Here is a 26143-nt window from a genome sequence, read left to right on the forward strand (position 1 = left end):
TACTGAAAATAAATTATTGTCTCAATTATCATTAACATTATCTCAATTTCAGCTAACAAATAATCTCAGTGATGAATAAAAACAGAGGTTTATTTTTGTTTGTTCCATTTTTAAGGTTTAGATTTAAAAGGAAGTACCTAGGTTCAGGAATAGCTCAGCTCAGCAAATAAAGCTGCAGATGGCAATATGATTGAAGCCTATAGGCCAGTGTTTCTCAACCTTGGCAACTTGAAGATGTCCGGACTTCAACTCCCAGAATTCCCCAGCCAGCGAATGCTGGCTGGGGAATTCTGGGAGTTGAAGTCCAGACATCTTCAAGTTACCAAGGTTGAGAAACACTGCTATAGGCTTATTGGCAAACATGAAAAACCTTTTGTTAATGTATTTCAGACATGTGCAGGTGAACACAGTTGTGTGCCTGAGCCTAGGACATTTACAAAATTGAGATATTATCCCCAAAGTGAAGTGACAAATATACATCAATTGATTCTCTGCCATCAGGTTGGCATTGATTTTTCGTAACAACGCAGGTAGTTTTTTTCTCTTTAAGATAAATAAACATGCTGCTACTTTTATATAGTCCCTGCTATTTTCCAGATATGTAAAACAGCAGAAGCACATTCATAGCAATCATAGCAGCTATTTCTTCTCTGGAACTAAAACAAAAATTATTTCCATCGGATGGGACTCCTTTATACAGAGGCAAGAATATCAGCAAGGGCCTTCTGACGAATCGTACGTTATTCTCTTATTTGCAGATATAGAATTGATTTTTTTTTCCCAAAGCAGTGTGACACCCGATTGAAAAAGCTATTATTTATTGATGATCCTTTGATCTTCCTTTCATTCTACTGTTTTCATCTTGCAAAGAGTCTGAATCTTGGGGTTTCCATTCCAATTTTTGTACCTTTGCAAACTTCATACTGGAGGGTTTATTTCAATATGGGGAGTTGTATAGAGAAATAAAGGTTTCGTTTTTAAAAAAAATACTTCTATTTCCCAAAGTAGTTCTATAGTCTCTTGAAACAGAATTGCTTGGTTCTGTTTGACTCCCATGACTGAAAACATTGGAGGAAAAGAGTTAAATTGAACCCTCAACATGATTCAATGGAAAGCTCATCTTGGTAGGTACCATTGCTGAATGAGATAATTAAGCAATGCTCTAATCTTTAAATTTCTTTATGTAATTAGAATTTTAAAGTTAATTAATAAGTTAATAAAAAAAAATCCCAAGGGTTTCCTTTTAATTAGAGCCGTGGTGGCGCAGTAGCTAAAATGCAGTATTGCAGTCTAACTCACTGCTCACTGCCAGGAGTTCAAATCCCACCAGGCTCAAGGTTGACTCAGCCCTCCATCCTTCCGAGGTAAGTAAAATGAGGACCCAGATTGTTGAATATGCTGATTCTGTAAACTACTTCAAAAGTGCTGCAGAGCACTAGGGAGCAGCATATAAGTCTGAGTGCTATTGCTAGTGCTATTACTATTATTGGAACACATATTAAAGTGTTAATATACAAGAGCTATTAGAGTATTAATATACACATATACAAGAGCCGAGGTGGCGCAGTGGTTAAATGCAGCACTGCAGGCTACTGCTAGATCAGCAGTTCAGCGGTTCAAATCTCACCGGCTCAGGGTTGACTCAGCCTTCCATCCTTCCGAGGTGGGTAAAATGAGGACCCAGATTGTTGGGGGCAATATGCTGACTCTCTGTAAACCGCTTAGAGAGGGCTGAAAGCCCTATGAAGCGGTATATAAGTCTACTGCTATTGCTATTGTTCTTGGACTGCTGTAGATCTCTCTCTCTCTTCCTCCCTCTCTCCCGCTCTCCCTCTCTCTCAATTGTAGAGTTATAACTTAAGTTGCACCAAAAATATAAAAGAGAATATGTCACCATAGCAAGAGGCAATACATTTATACATGATAATTTATGCTAGTCATACTCATTTGGGAATAATTTCTATATTTTATTATTTTAGAGAATTTCTTCCTTTTAGATATGCATGTATTGTTACATATGAATGTGTAAATGGTGTGTTGCATTTTGTGATTTGATCCTGGATAGTAAATAAATAATTAAAAAAGACATATTCTCAAGAGCCGAGGTGGCGCAGTGGTTAAATGCAGCACTGCAGGCTACTTCAGCTGACTGCAGTTCTGCAGTTCGGCTGTTCAAATCTCACCGGCTCAGGGTTGACTCAGCCTTCCATCCTTCCGAGGTGGGTAAAATGAGGACCCGGATTGTTGTTGGGGGCGATATGCTGACTCTGTAAACCGCTTAGAGAGGGCTGAAAGCCCTATGAAGCGGCATATAAGTCTAACTGCTATTGCTATTGCTAAGTTCTTTGAGGGGACAGGCCCAGCTGAACCCCCCAGCATCCAGTCCTCTGTAAAGGCATTCTGTCTTCAAAGGACATTGGGAGAGGCTTCCCAGCACCTCACTTTTACAGACATTTTAAAGATAAAGCATACAGGGCCAAAGGCACTGCATTCTTTTTAAAATTGTCCTTTCACCCATCAGTATACAGTATACAAGTCTCATAAAAAGTCTCTGGAAAAATTCCATTTAGAAAGAAAAAATATGGCATAGTAATCATTCCATATACTGTATATCACCACTTTTATACTACTACTCATTTTTTTTAATCTGTCTGTCTACCTATCTATCAACTTACTGACCTACTTATTTTAATAAGTCAGGGAACACTAGCTTAATAATTATAGTTGTCACAGAAGCTGGAATCCTAACTAATGCAAGATAATAGGAATTATAGATGTGCTTTAGCAAAGATAATCTACTAATGCAAATATCAATTTCAGGAACTTCAAACAGAAGAGTTTAAACGCTCCATGACTGATTTTCTATTAAATAGAATAGAAGATAGATGATAGATGATAGATAGATAGATAGATAGATAGATAGATAGATAGATAGATAGATAGATAGATAGATAGATAGATAGATAGACAGACAGTCAGACAGACAGACAGGCAGGCAGGCAGACAATTATATAAAGGTACACACAGACACCCAGATTTAAAATTAAGTTAAAATAAATTAATAATGAGAGTAAGCTATTCTATATCTTTTTTAGATCTGAAATAAAATATTAATCTTATTAATCTAAACATAATTAAATCACTTCTCAGTGATATTAAGGAAAGGAGGAACTTTTCACTCCAGACTTGTAAAGCAATACATATACAAAATTGCTCTGAAAAGCGGTATTTTAAAAAGCTGGTCACACTTGTTTACCCGCAGATAGATTTTATGCCATCTCAACCATCTCCCTGGACACAGAGTAAACATAGATCTAAAATGCATTTACCAGATCAGCTATTTTTGCAATTTTGAAACCAAGGCCCCTTTCTCAGCAGAAGGAAAGTCCACCAGAAAACAACTCCTTTACAGGTTTGTTTGACGTAACCAGAAGATAGGAAATAAAACGGATTTTAACCTATTGATTAAATCACTGGTTTAAGTTTGGCTGTAAACTATTATTAATGGAATGTTCAAAAATATTTTGGATTATATGCTCATCCTTAGCAGTAAATTTCTATCCACCAGCAGCTTTCTTTCTGCCTCTCTAGCTACATCAAAGGAATTTGAGAATATAATGTTTTATAGTGATCTTCCTTCTTCTGACAGACTATAGTTTCAGAGGTGGAAAATAGATATTAGTTCTCAGTTTTTCTAACTGTGTTTGCATTTTTCCATTTCTTGGGGGGTGGGGATCAGTCTCTGTTTCTTGTGCTATATTTCATTTGAAATTACAATAAACATAAAAACAAAAGACTTGAAGTCCTTCTCTTTTTTGTTATCTCTATAAGAGAATAACGGAGTTGGAAGGGACATTGGAGGTCTTCTAGTCCAACCCCCTACTCAAGCCCCTATGCCATTTCAGACAAAAAATGGCCAATTTCTTCTCAAAAACCTGATGATAATCCTCCAATTGTTGCAATTTATTTATAGCAGGAAACATGGGCATTATTTTCATAATTGTGAGAATTTTCAATGGTTCTGAGCTGAAAAAAGAAAAGAATGGCTCGCTGTTAAAAACTTTTCTAGCCTTTTTAAAAATGTCTTGTAGATATAGAACCACAGAATAACAGAGTTGGAAGGGACCTTGAAGGTTTTCTAGTCCAACTCCCCTCCTTGAGGAAGAGACCTTATACCAGTGATGGCAAACCTTTTTTGGCTGCCCTACCAAAAGCGGGGGGAGCACAGGGGGTCATGTGCTGGTGTGCCACACCCATAATGCTATGTGCATGCCCCCAGCACATGCATACAATCAGCGACCCACTTCTGCTTTTGCCTTGTTTTTTTTCACCTTCCCCAGGCTCCAGAGGCTTTCTAGGAGCCTGGGGAGGGCGAAAACAGCCTCCTGCCCCCCCCAACGCCCTCTGGACTCCTCAGGAGCTTCCCTGAAACCTCCAGAGGGCAAAAACCGGATCTACGGGGAACCTGGAAGTTCGGGAAAGGTTTGCCCATAGGGCCGGTTTTTCATGCTTTGGAGGCTTCAGGGAATAGCAATAGCAATAGCAGTTAGACTTATATACCGCTTCATAGGGCTTTCAACCCTCTCTAAGCGGTTTACAGAGTCAGCATATTGCCCCCAACAACAATCCGGGTCCTCATTTCACCCACCTCAGAAGGATGGAAGGCTGAGTCAACCCTGAGCCGGTGAGATTTGAACTGCTGAACTGCAGATAACAGTCAGCTGAAGTGGCCTGCAGTACTGCACTCTACCCACTGCACCACCTCGGCTCTTAGAATATAATATAGTGTAATATAGCAATAGCAATAGCAGTTAGACTTATATACCGCTTCATAGGGCTTTCAGCCCTCTCTAAGCGGTTTACAGACTCAGCATATCGCCCCCAACAACAATCCGGGTCCTCATTTTACCCACCTCGGAAGGATGGAAGGCTGAGTCAACCTTGAGCCGGTGAGATTTGAACAGCCGAACTGCAGAACTGCAGTCAGCTGAAGTAGCCTGCAGTGCTGCACTCTAACCACTGCACCACCTCGGAGGGTGAAAAATGGCCTTCAAAAGAAGGCCGAAGTCAGCTGATCAGCACGCATATGCGTCCTGGCCTGCTGACGTGGCAGCGCCTCATGTGCCCTGACAAAGGGCTCAGCATGCCACCTGTGGCACATGCGCGATAGGTTCACCATCACGACCCTATACCATTCTGGACAAATGGCTGTCCAATCTCTTCTTCAAAACCTCTGGTGATGGAGCTCCCACAGGTTCTGGAAGCAGGCCCTTCCGCTGACTAATTGTTCTCCCTGACATGAAAATTCTCCTTAGTTCTAGGCGAGATCTCTCTTTCTTAAGCTTCCGTCTATTATTTCTTGTCCTGCTCTCAGATGTTTTGGAGAATGGGTCAACCCACACCCTTCATGGTATTGGACCTGGGTACTTGAGAGACCGCCTGCTGCCAATTACCTCCACTAGACCGATTAGATCACACAGATTAGGCCTCCTCCGAATTCCATCCGCCGGCCAGTGTCGACTGGCGACTACCCGGAGGAGGGCCTTCTCTGTGGCTGCTCCGACCCTCTGGAACGAACTCCCCGTGGAGATTCGAACCCTCACCACCCTCCAGGCCTTCCGCAAAGCCCTTAAAACTTGGCTGTTCCGACAGGCCTGGGGCTAGAGAGCTGTTGCCCCCGTCTCGAATGGTATGACTGTCGTGTGTTTAAATTATGCATTGTTATGTGTCGTTTTTAATTTTTTGTCTGTATCCCCCTTTCCTGGTTTGAGTTGTGAGCCGCCCTGAGTCCCCTTCAGGGGAAAAGGGCGGCATATAAATATAATAAACAAACAAACAAAAAAAACCTCTTCTCAGAGCCAAGGTGGCGCAGTGGTTAAATGCAGCACTGCAGGCTACTGCTAGATCAGCAGGTCAGCGGTTCAAATCTCACCGGCTCAGGGTTGACTCAGCCTTCCATCCTTCCGAGGTGGGTAAAATGAGGACCCAGATTGTTGGGGGCAATATGCTGACTCTCTGTAAACCGCTTAGAGAGGCCTGAAAGGCCTATGAAGCGGTATATAAGTCTACTGCTATTGCTATTGCTCTGTGACAGCCTTCAAGTACTGGAAGACTGCTTTCTATTTTTCCATTACTTCTAATTTCTGAAAGGATTGCATAGTTTATTCAAAAAAGCACACACAACCCCAAAGGGACATCTTTGGCATGCCCTTAAGGAAAGAACAAGTTCCTTTATTCTAAAGTGAGCAACCATAAGGGCCTAAGAGTTCAGATTTACAAACGGCCATGGAAATGTCAGCTACAAGGAATTTGTATAGTACTACAAATTATTTTAACAAGGATTACAATAGTTCAAAGCTTCCCTCCTTTAAACCGGTGAGAATAGCTAAATCCTGGCTACCTGACCATCAGTCTGATTTACAGGACAATTTAAGAGAAGCAGAAGAAGAGATGAATTAATTGTCCCGTCTCTAGTAGCTATAAATAAAACAAGAACATCATTTTTCCTTTTCCTATTGTTTTTTTTTAAATCTGAATTAAGTAAATTAGGATCCTCTAATTTAGTGGTCTCCAAACTTGGCAACTTTAAGACTTGTGGACTTCAACTCCCAGAGTTCCTCAGCCAGCTTTGCTGGCTGAGGAACTCTGGGAGTTGAAGTCCACAGGTCTTAAAGTTGCCACGGTTGGAGACCATTGCTCTAACTGACAGGTTCTGTGTAAAATGTGTTCTTTTGTTGATAAAGGAGGAATAATGCCTCATCCAAAGATAAACCCAGCCATAAAAGAATAAAGACAAATTAGTAGCGGGGAAATTATTGAAGTCCTGAAACCCTGGAAAACAGAAGCATATTCAGCAGATGTTCTGTTCAGCAGAAACATATTATTATGGACACACAGTCAGTCATCAGTTTAGACAGGATTTGGCACTTTTGTCCACCCATCGAATCCTTCGCGATGACCTTTTGCAATTGACTCACGATGACTGTCAATGCCAATGGTATTCAAGTGGTGCTCTCAATGTTTTGGGATTATTATTCAGAATCGGCTGGGGGGTTTCTCCTGTACCATTGCCACGATTGCTTACTTTTAAGTCAGCCGAGGATACGTTCTAAATGCCCCGTGCAAAAGTTAGTTCATAAATGAGAAAATAAGGAAAACCAAGAAGATGAAAATTGCATCATTAATCCTCCAGAAATATAAAACTGGCCAACCCATTGTGACTTCTTTTCCTCTGATAATCTTTTGCACACAGGCATCAACTTCTCTGTCTAGCTAGTACCTCTTTCCCATTGAGCGATTCTCCTAGCACACACACACACACAAACACACACACACACCAATTGCTTCCTCTCCTCACATAACAAGATATAGAATAGAGTTGGGCAAACCTTTGAAAAAGCAATCCCACGCTGAAGTCAATTTGGGAATAGAAACAGAAATCCACTTTAATGCAATGAATCAATCAGAATTCTGCAAACTGCTTTATTAAAATCCTGCATGACTGGAACCAGTTCAATCTCAGTAGAGAGAGAGAGAGAGAGAGAAGGAAACAAAGCTACTAATGTCACTTTCTCTATGCCAGCCTCCTTCCCTGTTGCCTGACTATTGCTCTGTGGATCTCACTGCACCCCTCTGCTTCTGATGCCTCTGCTGACCGAATCAATGCTAGAAATAATCCTAGCAGCATAACTATGCTACAAAGAAGAAGGTGACCAGGAAAAGCTACCATGAGCTGATCTTCTCTACCCAACCTGAAACCAACGAAGCCAAAAACGAGAGGCCTTTCCCAGGAGAAATAAGCTTGGCAATTAGCTCTATCAATCTATCTGGCATCCCAAAAAAATCAAAGCAAGAAAGCTAGAACGTTCCATAAGGGGAAGTGAGAGGGCATTCTGTAGGAACATGTTACAACTGGCACAAAACCTCAATATTTGGAAATTTTGAACTTATCAGAACCAAACACCCTGACTTTGGGGGAAAAAAACCCTGCTAGAACTGCCTATATTCTCAGAGACTACCTTTTATTTATTTATTTATTTATTTATTTATTTATTTATTTATTTATTTATTTATTTATTTGAATTATATACCGCTTCATAGGGCTATCAGCTCTCTCTAAGCGGTTTACAAATTTTTTAGCAAATTGAGTCAGCAACTTGCCCCCACAGTCTGGGTCCTCATTTCACCCACCTCGGAAGGATGGAAGGCTGAGTCGACCTTGAGCCGGTGAGATTTGAACCGCTGAACTGCAGATCACAGTCAGCTGAAGTGGCCTGCAGTACTGCACCCTAACCACTGCGCCACCTCGGCTCTTTTATTTATTATTTATTTATTCTTTTATTTATTTATTTATTTAATTAATTAATTAATTGATTGATTAATTTTATACACATAAGCACATCAACAGAACACATAAACACATTAACAAAAATAACCACATAACTTAAAAACAACATAGGAACAATAAGTTCCATTGTATATCATACGGCAGTTCCGAATCGGTTTCTTTGCAGTTAGTGTTTTCCCTTCTATACATTTCTATCTTGCATTCATAATCTCCTTCTTCGTTATCCATTTTTATGTACAATTCTATATTTATTTATACTTAGCTACTAACGATCAAGTATTATTTACCTATAATTGTGTTTTATATTTTTACTGTCATTTATTCTCTTACATACAGTTATAGGTATACATTCACATAGTTATTCTTTTTCTTTGCCATTCTCAGAGACTACCTTAATAACTCTTAGTTCCTTGGTTAGGATTTTATTTATTAGGCTTCCGCCACTCTTTGACTGTGTGATAAGATGGTACCAATAGTAATAGGTGCCCAGAGTGCAATTTCAAAACAACTGGAGCACACCTGAATGTTGATCGGCAATCGACAAAATCACTATCAGTCAATTTGCAAAGGGCAAGGTTACTTGAAAGAGCTTACATCTTGTGATGATACCTTTAACACCATTAAACAATTACATTTGCCTATCTCAGGTCCACTCAACAGGTAGATAAAATGCCAAATCCAGTTTAAACATCTGGCTCACTGTGCAGCCAATTATAATAGTTCTTATCAGTGAGAATGGAAAAACATAGTCAAATATTTTTGAAAGCCAATCAGAAACTTTTAAGACCAGCTTTACAAGGAAGAATTCTCAGAAATCATGTTTGTAGAGGGGGTCTAAGAAATAGAGATAATAGGCAGCATCTATCCCTAGCTATGCTGGTAGCATTAGGAAAGAAGAAAATTTTAAAATAAGGGAAGTGTGCCAAATACAGACTGAGAGAAATGTGATTTTGGAGGAGATTCAGGCGGAATATTGGAGGGATTTCTTCACTGTAAGGGTTGATTAAGCAAAGGAATTGTCTCCCAATTACAGACATGGACTCCTACTTCACTGGTGATTTTCAAACAGGAGATGGATGAAAAATTCTAGAGATGATTTAAACTTATATTTCTTCTTTAAACAGTCTTCTTTAAGCTGCTGCAAAGAAGAGGGGGGTCAAATTATTCTCCAAAGCACCGGAGGGTGCAGGACGAGAAACAATGGCTGGAAACTAATCAAAGAGAGAAGCAACTTGGAATTAAGGAGGAACTTCCTAACAGTGAGGACAATTAACCAGAGGAACAGAAGTTGCCTCCAGAAATCGTGGGTGTTCTATCACTGGATGTTCTTAAGAAGCCTCTAGACAGTCACTTATCTGAAAGAGTATAGGGTCTCCTGCTTGAACAGGGGGCTGGACTAGAAGACTTCCAAGGTCCCTTCCAGCTTATTCATTCTGTTCTATTCAATTCTTCTAAAACTTTATGTCCAGAATGACTTAAATACTCATTAGTCCCAAATACATTTCAATTGAGTTCAGGTAGAATCCGTCATCTCCCAGGAAAAGCCATTTAAGAGGAGACGGAAAATAGAATTTGTGTTCTCTTTCTTTGCCTCTTCCAAATTATTACACATATTTACCCTTTTTATATTATAATCTCAGAGAGGAAACATTATCAACTATTCTAAACATACATTTCTCATTTTCCTAAAGGCATACACGCACAAACATACACACACATACACACACACTCAGGAGGAGAAAAAAATCACTCGATGTGTTACCTCTTTGCTTTCTTCTGACGGTATAGCAATAATACCAAACTTATATTTCAAATTTCTATCAAAGATAGACATTCAAATGTGTCATAATTGCTCTATTCTCCAATAGTTGCATGAAATACAACAGACAATTTTGTTCCACAATATGGCCAGGGGGTAGTCAAGTTTTTTTCTTAGTGGAACACATGTATGGTGTCATAGAATGAAACGTATATTTGCGTCGGCAGACAAGTGATTCACACAAAATCTGTGACTTTGTGTATTTTGGTGCACCTCCAGAGTATAATTGCCTTAAAAAAGAAAATAAGCAGATAAGGATAGATTTGGTCCAGGAGATACAGATTACAAACTGACCATCTGAGATTAGCCAATTTTCTGTGAACTAGAAACCCATAACTGAACAAGCATCTATAGCACAGGCCAAACATGTACAATATGTGTAATATCCATTTTCTTCTTATTGTAATTCATTTCATTATATTTAATCTCTTCATTATCTTCATCTGCCTAACAAATCATGTTGCCAAAATTAAAAAAAGAAAAAGAGTTACATGTTCCAGGTTTCTAGACACTTCTATAATGCAAACATAAATAATGGTAAAAGAAAGAACTTTGCAGATAACAGAGATGTAGATCGAGGAGTAAGGAAGTTGCCATTGTGTCTCTAGTCTAGTAATTTCAACATTGCAAAAATATCTAAAAGAAAGTTTATCTTACAATAAGTTATTTTTATGTTGAAAAGGTTCTCCAGGGAACATAGTACAAAATGAAATTAGTAAGGTTGGAATGGTGAATGAAATCTGCAGGACACCAGGGTAGCACAAAAATGCCATAACCAATTTATTAATTTCATTAAATTTCTTTGGCAATAATTTAAATGTAAAAGTGCTAGCCAAGGTGCTATCTCTCCTAAATTGAAATCACATTTACTTTACATTTCAGTAAATGCTCTAATGCAAAGACCTTATTAATATATTTCTCTCTTCACACTATTATCTCCACATAAGCCATGGTGGATGGTGAGTGTATGTCTCCAAGGATCACTATGGTTTAAAACCAAATAAATGGGTTCTTGTCAGATTTTCCTCCAAGCTTTTTGCAAAGCAGCAACAGAAGGAAGGACAGAAATTAATCCTGAATGCAATCTAAAATGCAATCTGCCAAACTATAGTCAAAAGAAGAAGAATATCTCTATACTGCCCTCTTACTTTTCTTTTCCTTCCTTCCCTCCTTCCTTCCTTCCTTCCTTCCTTACTTCCTTCCCTCCCTCCCTCCTTCCCTCTAGCCTCTGATCATCATAAACCCTATTAATTTCAGTCATCAATGCTGTGTTTTATTCTCTTGCCTCTTCTATTGCACCATGGAGCTGAGAATAAGGATGGATAAGAAATTCATTGCAGGAAGATTTTTATAGATATGATTTTTGTGCTTTCCGATATGAAGGAAAAGCACATGTTGAAATACATACCTTCCGGAGTTTTGCAATATAATTCTCAGCCAACAATATGGACAAAATATTACAGGAAAATGTCCAGATATGGAAAAAGTGTATCCAAAATTAGTATACAGAAGTGTTTGTGAATATTTATGGTGGGCTTTCGCTGCTAGCACCAATAAAGGACATGTGAGTAACAGCATGAGAATTTTTTTTTTCAAAAACGTGAAAGCAATTGAACATTTTATAGAAGAATTAATGTTTAATAAAATTGTGCTATCAAATTTAAGCAACAGCAACTGAGGAGAGAGCCAAAAGGGCTGACCGAAATCATCAAGTTGGCTGACTACTCCAAGGTTGCTCCTTCCTAGTTTAGTTCATACATTTTGCACTTTATTCATTGTTCATTCATTTTCTTACATCTGACGCCAGTGTAGAAAATAGCATTAGTATTATTTCTGCTTAAAATATATCTTATAGACTAGCACAATGGAAAAGACATTAATAAAAACAGCTCAAATTGTTTTTTGATTCATTTATGGTTCCAAGTTTGTACAAAAAGGCTAACTATAATCAATCACGGCGTCCAACAAAAGAAATGGAACTTATCAAAAATATGGGGAATTGAATGCATATGGCTATTTCCTTTTAAGTGAAATCAGAAAGGCAGTGTAACAAAACATGGAAGTTAAAGGGGAAATTACCTGAGATATGTGTGCATGGTAAATTATCTATCTACTATTCTTCCACCGTTGCTTAAGCTTAGCTAAAGCTCCAGCTGACTTTCTGAGTAAAATGAAAACTACTCAATTAAAAATGTACCGATTGTCAAAGGAGCAGAACAAAGATTAGATGAAAAGCCTTTTTTTTCATAACACTAATTCAAACCTTCTGCCAAGTTCCTTCCTGACAGTGGAATGTATTTATTTAATTATTTGATAGAATGTGAGTTTCTGGTGCCCTCGTGTGGCTGCCAAAATTTATTGGCATCTCCAGGTTAAGGAAAATGCCCTAAATATCCAGGCAATAATTCAGTAAACACCCTCTGTAGACTTCATAAAATGCAAGAAAGAAAAGGGAAGGGAATAGCAGAGCAGAACACTGACTGGCAGTCTTAATCTTTGGTTTTCCACTCTCTACTATATTGTATCTTGTGCATTCATGCTCAAGAAGAACAATACTATTTTCTATCTAAACACATCTTCAATTTTAGCTGTCCCAAAAGAGAAGGTTTGGCAAGAGGATTAAGATATCAGACTAGGGGCTCATCTAGACAGCTTCTCTGGCCTAGATTAGAGTGGTCATTTACTTGAGGTCATCCACAGGATAATAAAAACAGGCCATCATATCATGTGATGGGGAAAGAGGGATGGCATGATCTTGCTTTCATGGTTTTGATAAAAACCACAAGATCCTGCAGAACTAATGTCCATATCGGAACCTCTATCAATATGGCCATGCTTTCCATCACAAAGAGAAGAGAATTTTCTATATCACATGGGGAAGAAACCTGAAGGTTACTTTCCATTACTGGAAACATAAGTATGGAAGAGCATCAGGATGGAGACTAAATCAAGAGTGATCGCAAATAGTGAATAGAGAAGGCAGTGGAGTAATACAAATAGGAGGATTAGGTAAGAAAAACCAAAAGGATACATATAAACTGGGTGAAACCAGGCTTAATAGCAGTGACTGTGAGAGGGATCTTGGAATCTTAGTGGACAACCAGCTAAATAGGAGCCAACAGTGTGTAGCAGCAGCCAAAAAAAAATATGCAATCCTAAATTGCATCAACAGAGGGATTCAATCAAAATCAAGTGTGGTACTAATACCACTCTATAAAGCCCTAATAAGACCACACCTAGTGTACTGCATCCTGTTTTGTTCACCACACTATAAAAAAGATGTTAAGAATCTGAAAAAAGTGCAGAGAAGAGCAACCAGGATGGTTAGGGGACTGGAGACAAAAACATATGAAGAACGGTTGCAGGAACTGGGCATGGCTAGTCTAGTGAAGAGAAGAACCAGGGGAGACATGAGAGCAGTCTTCCAATATTTGAGGGGCTGCCACAGAGAGGAGGGAGCCAAGCTATTTTCCAAAGCACCTGAAGGCCAGGCAAGGAATAATAGATGGAAACTGACCAAGGAGAGATTCAACCTAGAAATAAGGAGGAACTTTCTGACAGTGAGAACAATCAACCAATGGAACAGAAGTTGCCTTCGGAAGTTGTGGGAGTTTCATCACTTGAGACTTCAAGAAGAGATTGGGCTGCCATTTGTCAGAAATGGTGTAGGGTCTCCTGCTTGAGCTGGCGGGGGGTGGGGGGGGTTGGACTAGATGATCAACACTGTTAATCTGTTAATCTGATTGCTAAAAGAGGGGAGAGTGGAGCAGCATTTCAATCAGTCCGCTGAGCAACAACCATGTGTTTATAGTCGTAGTCCCATGACCACCCTTAGTACACCATGTAAAAAGGAGGGAGGGGAAATATGCAGGCATATTCGCTGATTAGCCCTTTCATAGAAGCAATTATCTGACATCAGAGTAATACAATATAACATACCTGGCTGTCTTTAAAAGGAAGCTTAATAGACTTACCTATCAAGAGCTTTTAAGTTCTTCTCCGTGTTCACGATATTACGCATTTTAAAGATGAACCATTTATCAATGTCTGTAAGTCTATGGATATCATCTACAGGGAAGTTTTCATTCAAGGCCTACCAGAAAGGAATGTTGATTAGTCACGGTTTCATGAATTAACTGACTTATTCCTGAACACTGTGTTGAATAAAAATATTTAGTAGTTATTTCTATCTCAAATCTATTCTGAAATTTAGCTCTTTCTAAATCGAACTTTCAGCAATAGTTTATAAATATTGATTGCTTTTTAACTGTGGTCCATATCATCTGTTAATTTAACTAGTTTAATTCTGACTTTATTTCACTTTTTAAAAAGTGAAATAAAAACTCTTCATGCTTAATATTCCCTCTAGTTTCCTTTAAAATTGCCTACTCTTTATCCTAATTCCCGATGTTATAAATTGTGTTCAAAAGTTTCATTTGTATTCAAAAACCCATTTCAAACTTTTCAATCTATACAAACTGGCCTACATACCATAATTGTAGCCCAGCATAGTTTTCACTTATTAATATTTTATTATTATTATTTTTAAGCTGGAATTATGTAAGGAGTAAAGATTAGTTAAATAGGTTCAAAGACTTCATATTCCTTTTGAAACAAAATGTTGAATTGTCTTCCTGTGCCTTAGAAGATTTGGAGGTTCCATGAAACCTTAAGAATGAGCTTTATGAAAACCAATCCAACCTATGATTATTGTCATGGATCTGGCTGAAAAGTAGAGAAACAGTGTTAACCTTCAGTAATTTGCTTACATGATCAATCAAAAGTTCCCCATCTCAATTGAATGGGCATGAAAATTCAGTTCAAGCCAGTTTAAATCTCATTAGAATTAGATTTCTTCCACAAAACTGTTCTTCAAATACACATTCAAACTAAGTTCTAGGGAGCCCAGTGGTTCCTTATAAAAAGATCAATTGCAAAAGACCAACTTTGTTGGACAGCATGTTCACTAGTTCAAGAATCCTATATAAAGTGCCCTTCTGGGGACTAAAAGAAGTGTTTTAGCAACACTGAAGACCAACAGATCTAATTATGGCCCAGCTGCACTTATATGGCATGATTCTGTGATGATGATTCAAAATGTTGGCATATTTGTCAAGGTAGGAAATGTTCCTTGAGAGAAACAAATGTGACAATCATGATATTATATTTTCAAGGAGACCCTACTGAAACAATTAGGCACTAGAGCAACAGCATTCTTCCCAATCAGTCAGGTATGTAAACAACCTATTGATATCAATCTCTTCTTTCTCATGAAATCTTGTACGACCAGTGAAGCAATTGGTTCCTTCCAAATGAGAAAATACATGCATCCATACAAAGCATCTTTTGGCCAAATTAATAAAGGAATAAAAGGAAAAGAATAATAGCAGCTACTTAAATTATACAAAGTTGCTTACTTATAAGTTTTTGAATTGGATTTTAAGATACCAATAAATATGTAAACACTATTTTCCAGGAAAAAAGGACCACGGACCATCTGAGACACAAAAAGATAGTTGCCTATTAAAAACTATACAGAAATATGACTTAATTATTCAGACTTTATGCCCACTAAGGAATAAGTATTAGCTAATTTTTTTCATAGTAAACTAGTTTCCTTTGTGCATCTATTCATATAAATCTCTACATCAAGCTTGAAGTTGCATACCCCAGAAGTATAATTAACATCTAAGTTCCACAGCTTTAGTATTGGCAGTTTAAGAAGCAATCAGCATTATCAAATACATAATATGTAGTAATGAATCATGTAATTTGAATGTGACTCTGCAATTGTTTAGTCCTATCTCTATATTACCTCTTTTTAAAAATAGGAAAGTAACATCATGGTACAAAGATTGTAACTACATTTTTTTCAAAGCTCAGTGCCAAGACTCCTTCTCCATCTCCAAATGTTGGATTTTGAGAAAAGCGAGAGTTAAAGGATTTTTGAGAAGCCTAGCAAACGGACTTAATGTGGCATTGCACCAAGGGGAATAAATAATTCATTCTTTAAGTGTCATAACAATTGTTAAAGATTTCTGACCAGCAAGTTCCAGCCGTCTAGATGAATTTTAACAAGTAAAGAAAGCTGAAATGTCAAAACAGAAAAGAATATAAAACATATTTGAATAATTCCATATTCTGGAAGAATCAGTGTCTATTCTTCTTAAGTTGATGCTATAAACAGACTGTATAACGGCTTAGGGGAATCGGAAAAATGGTCTATTTCAGGGAAAGAAAATTAACCACAAGCTTCTTCTTCCTGCTTCTTAATTATTAAGGATTTAATGTAAAGGCTTCCACCCAGACTACCTACGTTCTTGGTCACTTGAGAATACTAGAGATTTTGATACCATGAGATAATTTCAACAAAGGTCTTGTTCGGCATCAATAGTTTGCTCTTTTAAAACAAGAATTCTGCCACACTGAAAATGCTGTAACTCAATATTGCATTACCTTTGTTTAACAAAAAAAACATGGAAGATGCTGATCTTTATCTTGATGCTGTCTATCAGTTAAAACAATGCTTCATCTTTTAGCTAGTGACAAGATGAAAATTCAATTGCTTCTCTCAGTACCTTAGCCACTGCATACATTCGTGTGCTGGAGGCTTCAGATAATTCACTTTTGAGATCCACCTCACCAGGCCAGTCTTTATTCATTGGCAAGCATGATGTGAAGCCATCAATGGAGGGGTGGCACATTCTTAAAGCCTTCTGGAAGCTCTCTTCAAAGGTCCGTCCAACAGCCATAACCTGGAATAAAGAAAGTATCAGCAAGGTCATGCACAGATTCTGTTTCAGATTTCTCAAGAAGAAGAAAAAATCAAGAGCCGAAGTGGTGCAGTGGTTAGGGTGCAGTACTGCAGGCCACTTCAGCTGACTGCTATCTGCAGTTCAGCGGTTCTAATCTCACCGGCTCAAGGTTGACTCAGCCTTTCATCCTTCCGAGGTGGGTGAAATGAGGACCCAGGCTGTGGGGGCGATATGCTGACTCTGTAAAACGCTTAGAGAGGGCTGAAAGCCCTATGAAGCGGTAAATAAGTCTAACTGCTATTGCTATTGCTAAGTTGCCACCTTAAAAATAAATTAGGAGAAACAGCATAAGGCAGAGTGACTTCTAGGCAAAGACACATGTACTGAAGAAAGAAGAGTGCAAAATTTTGGAGATAGAGTTTAACAGCTTTGAGGCTGCGCCTAATACTTGATTGACCAACTAGGATATTAGGAATAAAAATGGCCTAAAAATCTCTACTTTCCTTCTCCTAATGGGAAGACTTTCAGGCTTTTTCTCCTACAAGAACAGTGTTTCTTATTTCCTTATTTCCATCTTCCCCTTTCCTCCACCATGAATAAATTGGACGCAGGTTTTCTCTGGAAGCATGTAAACTTTATTCTTAGTAAAACTTTGCTTATCTTTTTGGACCTGAAGCCGTAACCTCTATTTTCTGCTTGTAGGTTTGGTTGTATTCATTCAGACATGCTCTGCTACCCACCCACAACCCCAATTAATTAACTGGGTAATTCAAACCAACGTTCAAACATTTCACTAGTGTATACACTTTTCCTCAAAAGAACAGGAGAGCAAAAGCCAGCGGTTTTGAATGCTTTCATTTAGAAACAAATACAGTTTTGCTCTCTTCTCTATCCCTCTTCATTTCTTGGCTGATTTCAAGATCCAAATCATCATCATCATGTTAGCACCAACACTATAACAATAAAAATACACCTTTTAATATTGAAATAAATCAATCTGTCATAAAAGTTCATGAGGATCCTATGGTGAAAACTGTAGGAAGCCTATGGTGAAATTATTCTTTTTTCAAATCCTATGGTCAAACTATAGCAAAAGCAGTTAGACTTATATACCGCTTCATAGGGCTTTCAGCCCTCTCTAAGCGGTTTACAGAGTCAGCATATCGCCCCCAACAACAATCCGGGTCCTCATTTTACCCACCTCGGAAGGATGGAAGGCTGAGTCAACCCTGAGCCTGGTGGGATTTGAACAGCCGAACTGCAGAACTGCAGTCAACTGAAGTAGCCTGCAGTGCTGCATTTAACCAGTGCGCCACCTCGGCTCTGACAGAGCAAACTAAGTTCAATTCCTTACATTTGTTGAGATTGACATTGTTAATATTTTTTTCCTCAGTTTTTCTAATAAAATACAGCCCTGTTTTTAAAAACCATGGAAGGGAACATTGCACTCCAAATGCAGTTCACGCATGCTTAGTTGATCCAGGACGACTGACACAGTTAAGCATGAGTCATTGTTACATCCTCTAAACTGCAAAGAAAGCTTACTTTTTTATTTTATTTAGACTGGATTATTGTAATGCGCTCTACATGGGGCTGCCCTTGAAGAGTGTTCGAAGACTCCAATTAGTCTAGAATGCAGCCGTGCGAGCGATTGTGGGTGCACCAAGGTACACCCACGTTACACCTATCCTCCGCGAGCTGCACTGACTACCTATTAGTCTCCGAATCCACTTCAAGGTGCTGGTCGATACCTATAAAGCCCTACATGGCATCGGACCTGGGTACCTGAGAGACCGCCTCCTGCTGATTACCTCCCATAGACCAATTAGATCGCACAGGTTGGGTCTCCTCCGGATTCCATCTGCCAGCCAATGTCGGTTGGTGACTCCCCGGGGGAGAGCCTTCTCTTTTGCAGCTCTGGCCCTCTGGAACGAGCTCCCTGTTGAGATCCGGACCCTTACTACCCTCCCGGCCTTCCGCAAAGCCACCAAGTCCTGGCTGTTCCAGCAGGCTGGGGGGAGCTGAGAAACATCTACCTCCACAGAAATTGTGAATGTTGGTTTTGTTTTTAATATGTTGTCTTTGTCTCGTTTTCCCCTTTCCCTTGTCTTTTGTGAGCCGCCCGGAGTCCCCCGGGAGTGGGCGGCATACAAGACAAATAAATAAATAAATAAATAAATTTTTAAAAAATGAAACAAAAATTAATATAATAAAATAAAACATTGCAGTGGCATAATTAGGCTTGGCACCATGGCAGACCAATCTCACCCTTTTCTGTTTTGTTCTGCTTTTTTTATTAATTTCCCCTGATCCTGCACAAGGCAAAAGGAAGCGGAGGTCGATATGCCGGTTCTCTTAGATTCTCTACTTGATTAGAACAAGGAAGGGACTTTTAACCATACAGTAAATACTGTACACAACACAGTGGATTGGAGAGAGTTAACCAAAACCTGACAGATTTCTCTGGTTTAGGTTTAGGTTTATTAGATTTATATGCCGCCCTTCTCCCAAGGACTCAGGGCGGCGTACAACATTAAAAGAAACACATAATACAAAAGTTTAAAAAAAATTAAATAGAATATCCCAAACGAACCCAATTAGAATTGACAATAACATTTTTTTAATTCAAATTAAAATTAACAATGATCAATAATTTATTTTGTTTTGTTCAGGCCAGGCTGGCTTGCTGGAAAAGCCAACTTTTTAGGGCACGTCGGAAGGACCGGAGGTCGGGGATTATACGAAGCTCCAGGGGCAGCTCATTCCAGAGGGAAGGGGCTCCCACAGAGAAGGCTCTCCCCCTGGGGATCGCTAGCCGACACTGTCTGGCCGACGGCACCCTGAGGAGGCCAACTCTGTGGGATCTCACTGGACGGTGGGAGGCTACTGGTGGCAGTAGGTGGTCTCGCAGGTATCCTAGGCCTAAGCCATGGAGCGCTTTAAAGGTCATAATTAGTACCTTGAATCGCACCCGGAAGACAACCGGCAACCAGTGCAGGCCGCTGGGGTGCAAGGGGTGTAACATGGTGGTACCTGGGTGTTTAAAGCACTTGCACAAATTAAATTCCTGGATTAGGGATCTCCATAAAACTCAAAATTCCCCCATCCTGATAAACAAGTCATGCAAATGGACAATTGATATATATTTTAATCCCTGCCCTGTGCTCAACAGCCTGGCTAAATTCAAAAGTTAACAGGAACTCTCTTCCTCACACACAATAGCCACATTAATAATATACAGTAACTCAGCTCCCCACACAGCCATGTCACATAGCAACTGACTTCACATCGTGGCTGGGTTCATACATCACACTGTAATTTTTAAGCAAATTTTGTTGAATAAGCCATGGGTTCATGAATAGAACTAGCTAAAATCAATGTGTGAATTATGTCAAGATGTACTATCACTCCAAATAGAAGCAATACTAGGTTCATTGAAAATTGAATATATCGTTTTCCATTCTTGTCTTCCATCTAGTCACAAGAAAAGCCAAACACACAATGCTGGAAGAAAGCAATTACACTACACATTTTTCAGGGATAATATTTCATGAATAGACTGGTTTTACTTGATATAGCATAGAACTGAATGACAACATTTCAAAGTCTGAAAATGTTTTAGTTCTGAAATTTGCAAAAGGAAATTGCATTAGTTTTTTCAGAGTCAGGGAAAGATAGGAAAGTATTCTTAATTATGTCCCTAATAACCTGCTGGTTATAAATGTGAAATTAATCCACAATGGAACTTCAATTACTGCTTCTGCCTTCACCTTTCTCCAAAGAAGAATGTGCATATGACTCATATTAGAAGAAATTTGAACTATAGATACAACAAAATGTCACAGATATGGAAGCAAAACTTCACTCATATTTCCATATACTGTAATGGAATTTGGTAATACAATGAGAAAAAAAACAATCTCCAGCTCTGAAACCAGGAGAGTGGAACTTCCTAGATATATCCACTTTAGCGAAAATCACTTTCAAGGAGGGTTTATTTAAAAAGCTGCCAAAAGGGGAAAAAATATATTTGGAAATAAATGTTTCTTGGAGTCAACCGGAAGTTTTCCAGCTGGACAGATGAGGTGGGTGTGAGCTCTGAAGAGTTTCACATGAACTCTGTCTGACAAACCAATTCTAAGATCCTTTTTGGATCTTGGGGGGGGAGGTGAAGAAGGGGCGTCTCATCAGACCCAGAGGGAGTGCAACAGGTCCCTCGTAGGTCGGAGATTTGCTCTCTGAATCAGAGTCGGGGTAGCAGCATGCAACATGGCTACACAAGAAGCTAGCTTCCAGCCAAAGCAACTGAACAGAAGCGTTCAGGATGAGATGGAAGCCCAGTAAGAAGATCTAATTAACCCACAGTCATAAATCAGAACTTGGAAAAGGCAAAGAACCTTGAGAAAATAAATAATATTAATGGACAGATTTGGATTTTAGCAAAACGAAAGAAAGAAGGGGGAAAATGGAGGGTTGAACCACTAGCCCAAAAAGAGCCATTTGCTTGAAACGCGTGTGGACAGAAATCTGGACAGAAAAGGAGAAAGAAGAGAAGTGACACACCCACTCAAATACAAACTCTAAATTTGGTTTTGGATTTGAAAAGATTGTGTTTTTAAAAGAGATTAGGAGGTTGAAATGAAAATCAAAACATACTGAGGAGATTTGATCCATTCAAATTTCTTCTAACTAACATATCTCAAGCAACTCCAATTAATGTGAGGTGGGATGTAACATGGGAAAAAAATCAAGAAAAAAGCATTATTTTCTCACTTATAACCTAATCTTGCCTGTGTGGCGAATGGAATGCGAAACTCTGAGCAGGAAGATTTAATTAACCAATTGCCATAAATCAGAACCTGGAAAAGCAGGAGGTGAAGAGAAACATACTGGAATTTGGCTGTATGTAAGTTTGTTCCAATTAATATATTTTGAGCAACTATAACCAACGGGGAGGTGGAAGGCAACAAGGGAAAAATAATAATAAAATCAAGAACTGGGAGAATACGAAGTTTTTTCTCTCTGCAAAAGATCAAGATGGCTCCCAATTCTCTTCCTCTTTACATTAGCTGAATGAGCTAAATTTAAGGTGGACCAGAACTTTGAAATAAGAACTGTATAACTAACTGCAATTTTGGAACTGGACATTAAGGAAGAACAAAAGATTAAGATGGCTCCTGCCTTCCTTCCTCTCCACATCAGCTGAACTAGCTAAATTTAAGATGGACCAGAACTCAAAAGAAGAACTATATAACTAACTGTAACTTTGGAACTCAACATTATGGAAAAGTGGGAATTTGAAGAACTACGTGAAATTATAAAAAATATGCATACATTATTAAACGTCTAAATAGAATGTTGAACTCGGAAGCAGGAACTGAAGGAGGTAGTGAAGGAAGAAGGGGAAGGGATAATGAAGCGGTAGAAACAGTGGAAAATAAAAAGCAGACAAAAAACTTCATTGAGTTTGACAGTGGTATAAGGAAAATTGAAAAGTGGGGATGTGTCCCAACAAAAGGAAATACAAAACAGACAAAAGATTTTACTGAGGTTGACAGTGGCATAGGGAAAACTGTAGAGGGGGCTTAAGCACCAACAAGTAAATGAGGAGTGTGAAGTGGAGGAGAGAGGTAAGAGAAGAAGAGACGGATAGGAGAGAGGGCAGGGAGGCGAAGAGGAGGAGAGAAAAGAGGAGTGGAAAGGAGAGAGGAAGGAGAAGTAGAGAAGAGAAGGACGACAGAAGGAAGAAAGGAGGTGGGGAGGAGGAGGAGAGAGGGAGAAAAAAGAGTTGGATAAGGTACAAATATGGTGTATGGAGAGCAGAAGAGCCAATAATTGTTTTTGGGAGTTGATGGCAAGATGAATTGATGTAAACAGTTAATAATATAATACGATATTGGTTATGTAATAGTATACTACCTGTGGCTATATGTTATGAAAATGAAAAATAAAAACTTTATATATAAGAAATAAATATTTCTCCAGGTTCTGCACCTGATATAAACAGGTGTCAGAATTTTGTCCTCCAGAATTGGCAACCTGACTACGAAGCAACGTTCATGAATCCAATGGATACTGTTTTTACACTTTTGCTTGAAATAATAGAGCCGTTGTGGCGCAGTGGTTAGGGTGCAGTACTGCAGGCCACTTCAGCTGGCTGTTATCTGCAGTTCAGCGGTTCTAATCTCACCGGCTCAGGGTCGACTCAGCCTTCCATCCTTCCGAGGTGGGTGAAATGAGGACCCAGACTGTGGGGGCGATATGCTGACTTTGTAAACCGCTTAGAGAGGGCTGAAAGCCCTATGAAGCGGTATATAAGTCTAACTGCTATTGCTATTGCTATAATACTTGATACATTGTGAACTGATTTGAACTCAAAGTAAAAGAAAGAATATGACTGGACCTGGGATGACTAGTGAAGATCCACCTCAATTAGGCATCTTAGCTCCTGCAAGCAATTGGTTCTGCCTGGGCGCAGCAATGTCTGGAGATTTATTTATTTAGGTATGTATTATTAAATGTATATTGCCGCCTATTCGCCCATGGCGAATGAGATTTATCTGCCTGGATCACCTGCTTCATTTTGGTAATATGGCCTGTATTCAGGGTCACAGTAGCCCCTATTACAGATCAAAGCAACCAGGTTGTGCTCCGACAATTGAAAACACAACCTTGTTTCATTTTATATCAAAGGGCTGTTTCAATGAGGCAAAGTACCCTCTCAAGATTGAAAAATGCTTAAGCTTCCTGTGACTATTATTGTTTTTCAATGAACTGGGGGGAGGGAAGGAAATGGAATGTGGAGGCTAGAATCTTCAACCATGAGAGCCAAGGACATTTCTGCAGGTGTCAGCCAAGACATGGACTGTTATCAAAACAACAGGCGAATGCTTAATTGGACAGTGTGACCCGTCCCATGGGAGGAGGGGATGAAACTCATTTTTAATTATGCAGGGTTGCATGGGAAAATTTAGAATTGGCTTTGCTTTCTTCTGTGTTGGAATGATGTACTCAATAAAGCCTTGCTTTGGGAATTTTAGATCCTGAAGATGCTTGCTTTTATTGGGTCTGTTAATCAGATGGTTGACACACCCATTTATACATCATAAACAAGCTTTGCATATCCCTTTTTTGTAAAACAAATGTTCAGATAGTATATTATTAGGCTCAATAGGCTCTTCCAGAATGGAGTTGTGTAAAGTTTTCTTTTTTTCCACAACAGTAGAAAACGGTAAAACGGTAAAAAAATAAATGAACCTAAACCTCTAAAGAAAGCCTTGAATGTCAAAATAGTACATCCAAAGAATATGTTTTAAAACGATTAAGAAAAAAAGTCTGACAACAAGCAAATATGTTATTAATGAGTATATTTTGCAAAACTGTTGGATAATTAGTTAATTAACTGCATGATTTACCCATTATGTCACATTCCATTCTTCTTAAAACCTACAGATGAATGTGTCAATATTACTCCAGAGAGTCCTAAATTAAAATTTTAAATGCCATGCTCTTTCTACTATGTTTAATATAATGTTTTATTAGAAGAAGAAAAAAGAGGAGTGGAAGTTTTAAAAAAATTCTGACAAGGGAACCCATTGAATTTTGATATTCAGTTTAGTCATTATTATTCAAAGTATTCCTTCTGCGTAGATCTTAAGAATCCAAAATAACAAGAGTTGGAAGGGACACTGTGTCAACTATATAAAAAGAGAAAACATTAAGCAAATCTCACACCACGCACGGGTTTACTAAAATCACCATACCTTTCCAACAAATAGCAGTTATAGCAATCGCAGTTAGACTTATATACTGCTTCATAGGGCTTTCAGCCCTCTCTAAGTGGTTTACAGAGTCAGCATATTGTCCCCAACAACAATCCGGGTCCTCATTTTACCCACCTCGGGAGGATGGAAGGCTGAGTCAACCTTGAGCCGGTGAGATTTGAACAGCCGAACTGCAGAACTGCAGTCAGCTGAAGTAGCCTGCAGTGCTGCATTTAACCACTGCGCCACCTCGGCTCCTACAAATAGAAAGTTGTCCTCTCAAATGCTTCCTAATATCAAAACTAAAGATTTCTGTGACTGTCATAACTTGAAAAACAATAACCAAGCTACAACTCCAATAATATGATAAGATCCAAGTTTTTTGTTTGTACATTTTAATAATTCTAAAATAGATACATCAATGTCTATGGAGGCAGAGATCAAGGGTTGAACCATGTGTTATAATGTTGCATTGCGCTGTGATCCACAACACTCTTTTCATCATTTTGATGTCATCATGGTTAGGAATAAATGCCTATGGATGAAAGTTTAAGTAGAAGGAATAGCAGGGGCAAAGAACCTTACTTGGCTTGTTAAGAGCAATTATGTTCAGAATAAACACTTGGTCTTTGGCTGGAAATGGGTAAAAAAAATCTAATCTTAAGCAACTGTTCGTGACAATCTAAGCACACAGTGTACTGTTAGTTCATTTTTTCAAAATTATCCTTCCCATTTTTGCCTTGTAAAACTCAAAAAAGAGATTCACTGAACATTCTCTGTAAGAATGGTACGCTTCCCCAACAGTTTTTGGAAGTCTGAAAAAAAGGTATTTTCTCTTGTCATAATTTTTGGCTCTAGAAATATAGACTGAATGATAATGTTCTCATTGAAAAATAAATGCATTAACAGGCAATTTAAAAAAAGAGCAGAAAAGGCCATTACTTGCCTCAAGAATGAATCATGAGTATGATTTGCAGTTACACTTTCATTAAAAAGTACAGAAACAGAGAGGCATTTCTAAGGAAGGTTGAAATTCCCAGCAGTTTGGAAATAGTTCAAATAACAGAAAATTCAAACATTTATGGAAAGATCAACCCTATTCTAAGTTATTTCATGAACCTATTCACTCATCTATGGAAGCAACAAGAAACTCCGTTGTCCCCATTGTTAAATATTCGTGGTTTTGATGGACAGTTATTAAATAAAAATTACCATATGCATGAGCCTCTATTTATCTTTATACTTCCATGTCACCTTTCTTATCTCAAAATGATTCAGCACATTAATTTGTCATAAAATGAATTAATACTCAAACGTAACATTCACAGCAAGAACTGTTTAAAAGGATTCATTCCAAAATTAACAGCAAAATAACTGCAAAAGTAGATAGTGTCATTTCTAGCTCATATAAGCAAATATGACAACTAGTCAGCAGAGGCATCCACTCTGTGAGGAAGAA

The 26143-nt window shown here is 38.6% G+C and overlaps 1 protein-coding gene across 1 annotated transcript in view; it reads right to left on the reverse strand.

Annotated features, from left to right (window-relative positions):
- The window catches only part of CPS1 (carbamoyl-phosphate synthase 1), a 168560-nt gene that overhangs the window by 78946 nt on the left and 63471 nt on the right, over positions 1-26143 (reverse strand). Inside the window, exons 20-21 of the mRNA XM_032233904.1 lie at positions 16745-16921; positions 14141-14259 (exon numbers count right to left, since the gene is read on the reverse strand). Coding sequence (XP_032089795.1) covers positions 14141-14259; positions 16745-16921 — 296 coding nt within the window. The remainder of the gene's footprint in view (positions 1-14140; positions 14260-16744; positions 16922-26143) is intronic.

The sequence above is a fragment of the Thamnophis elegans genome, chromosome 1 (genome assembly GCF_009769535.1).
Source record: "Thamnophis elegans isolate rThaEle1 chromosome 1, rThaEle1.pri, whole genome shotgun sequence".
Classification (NCBI taxonomy): domain Eukaryota; kingdom Metazoa; phylum Chordata; class Lepidosauria; order Squamata; family Colubridae; genus Thamnophis; species Thamnophis elegans.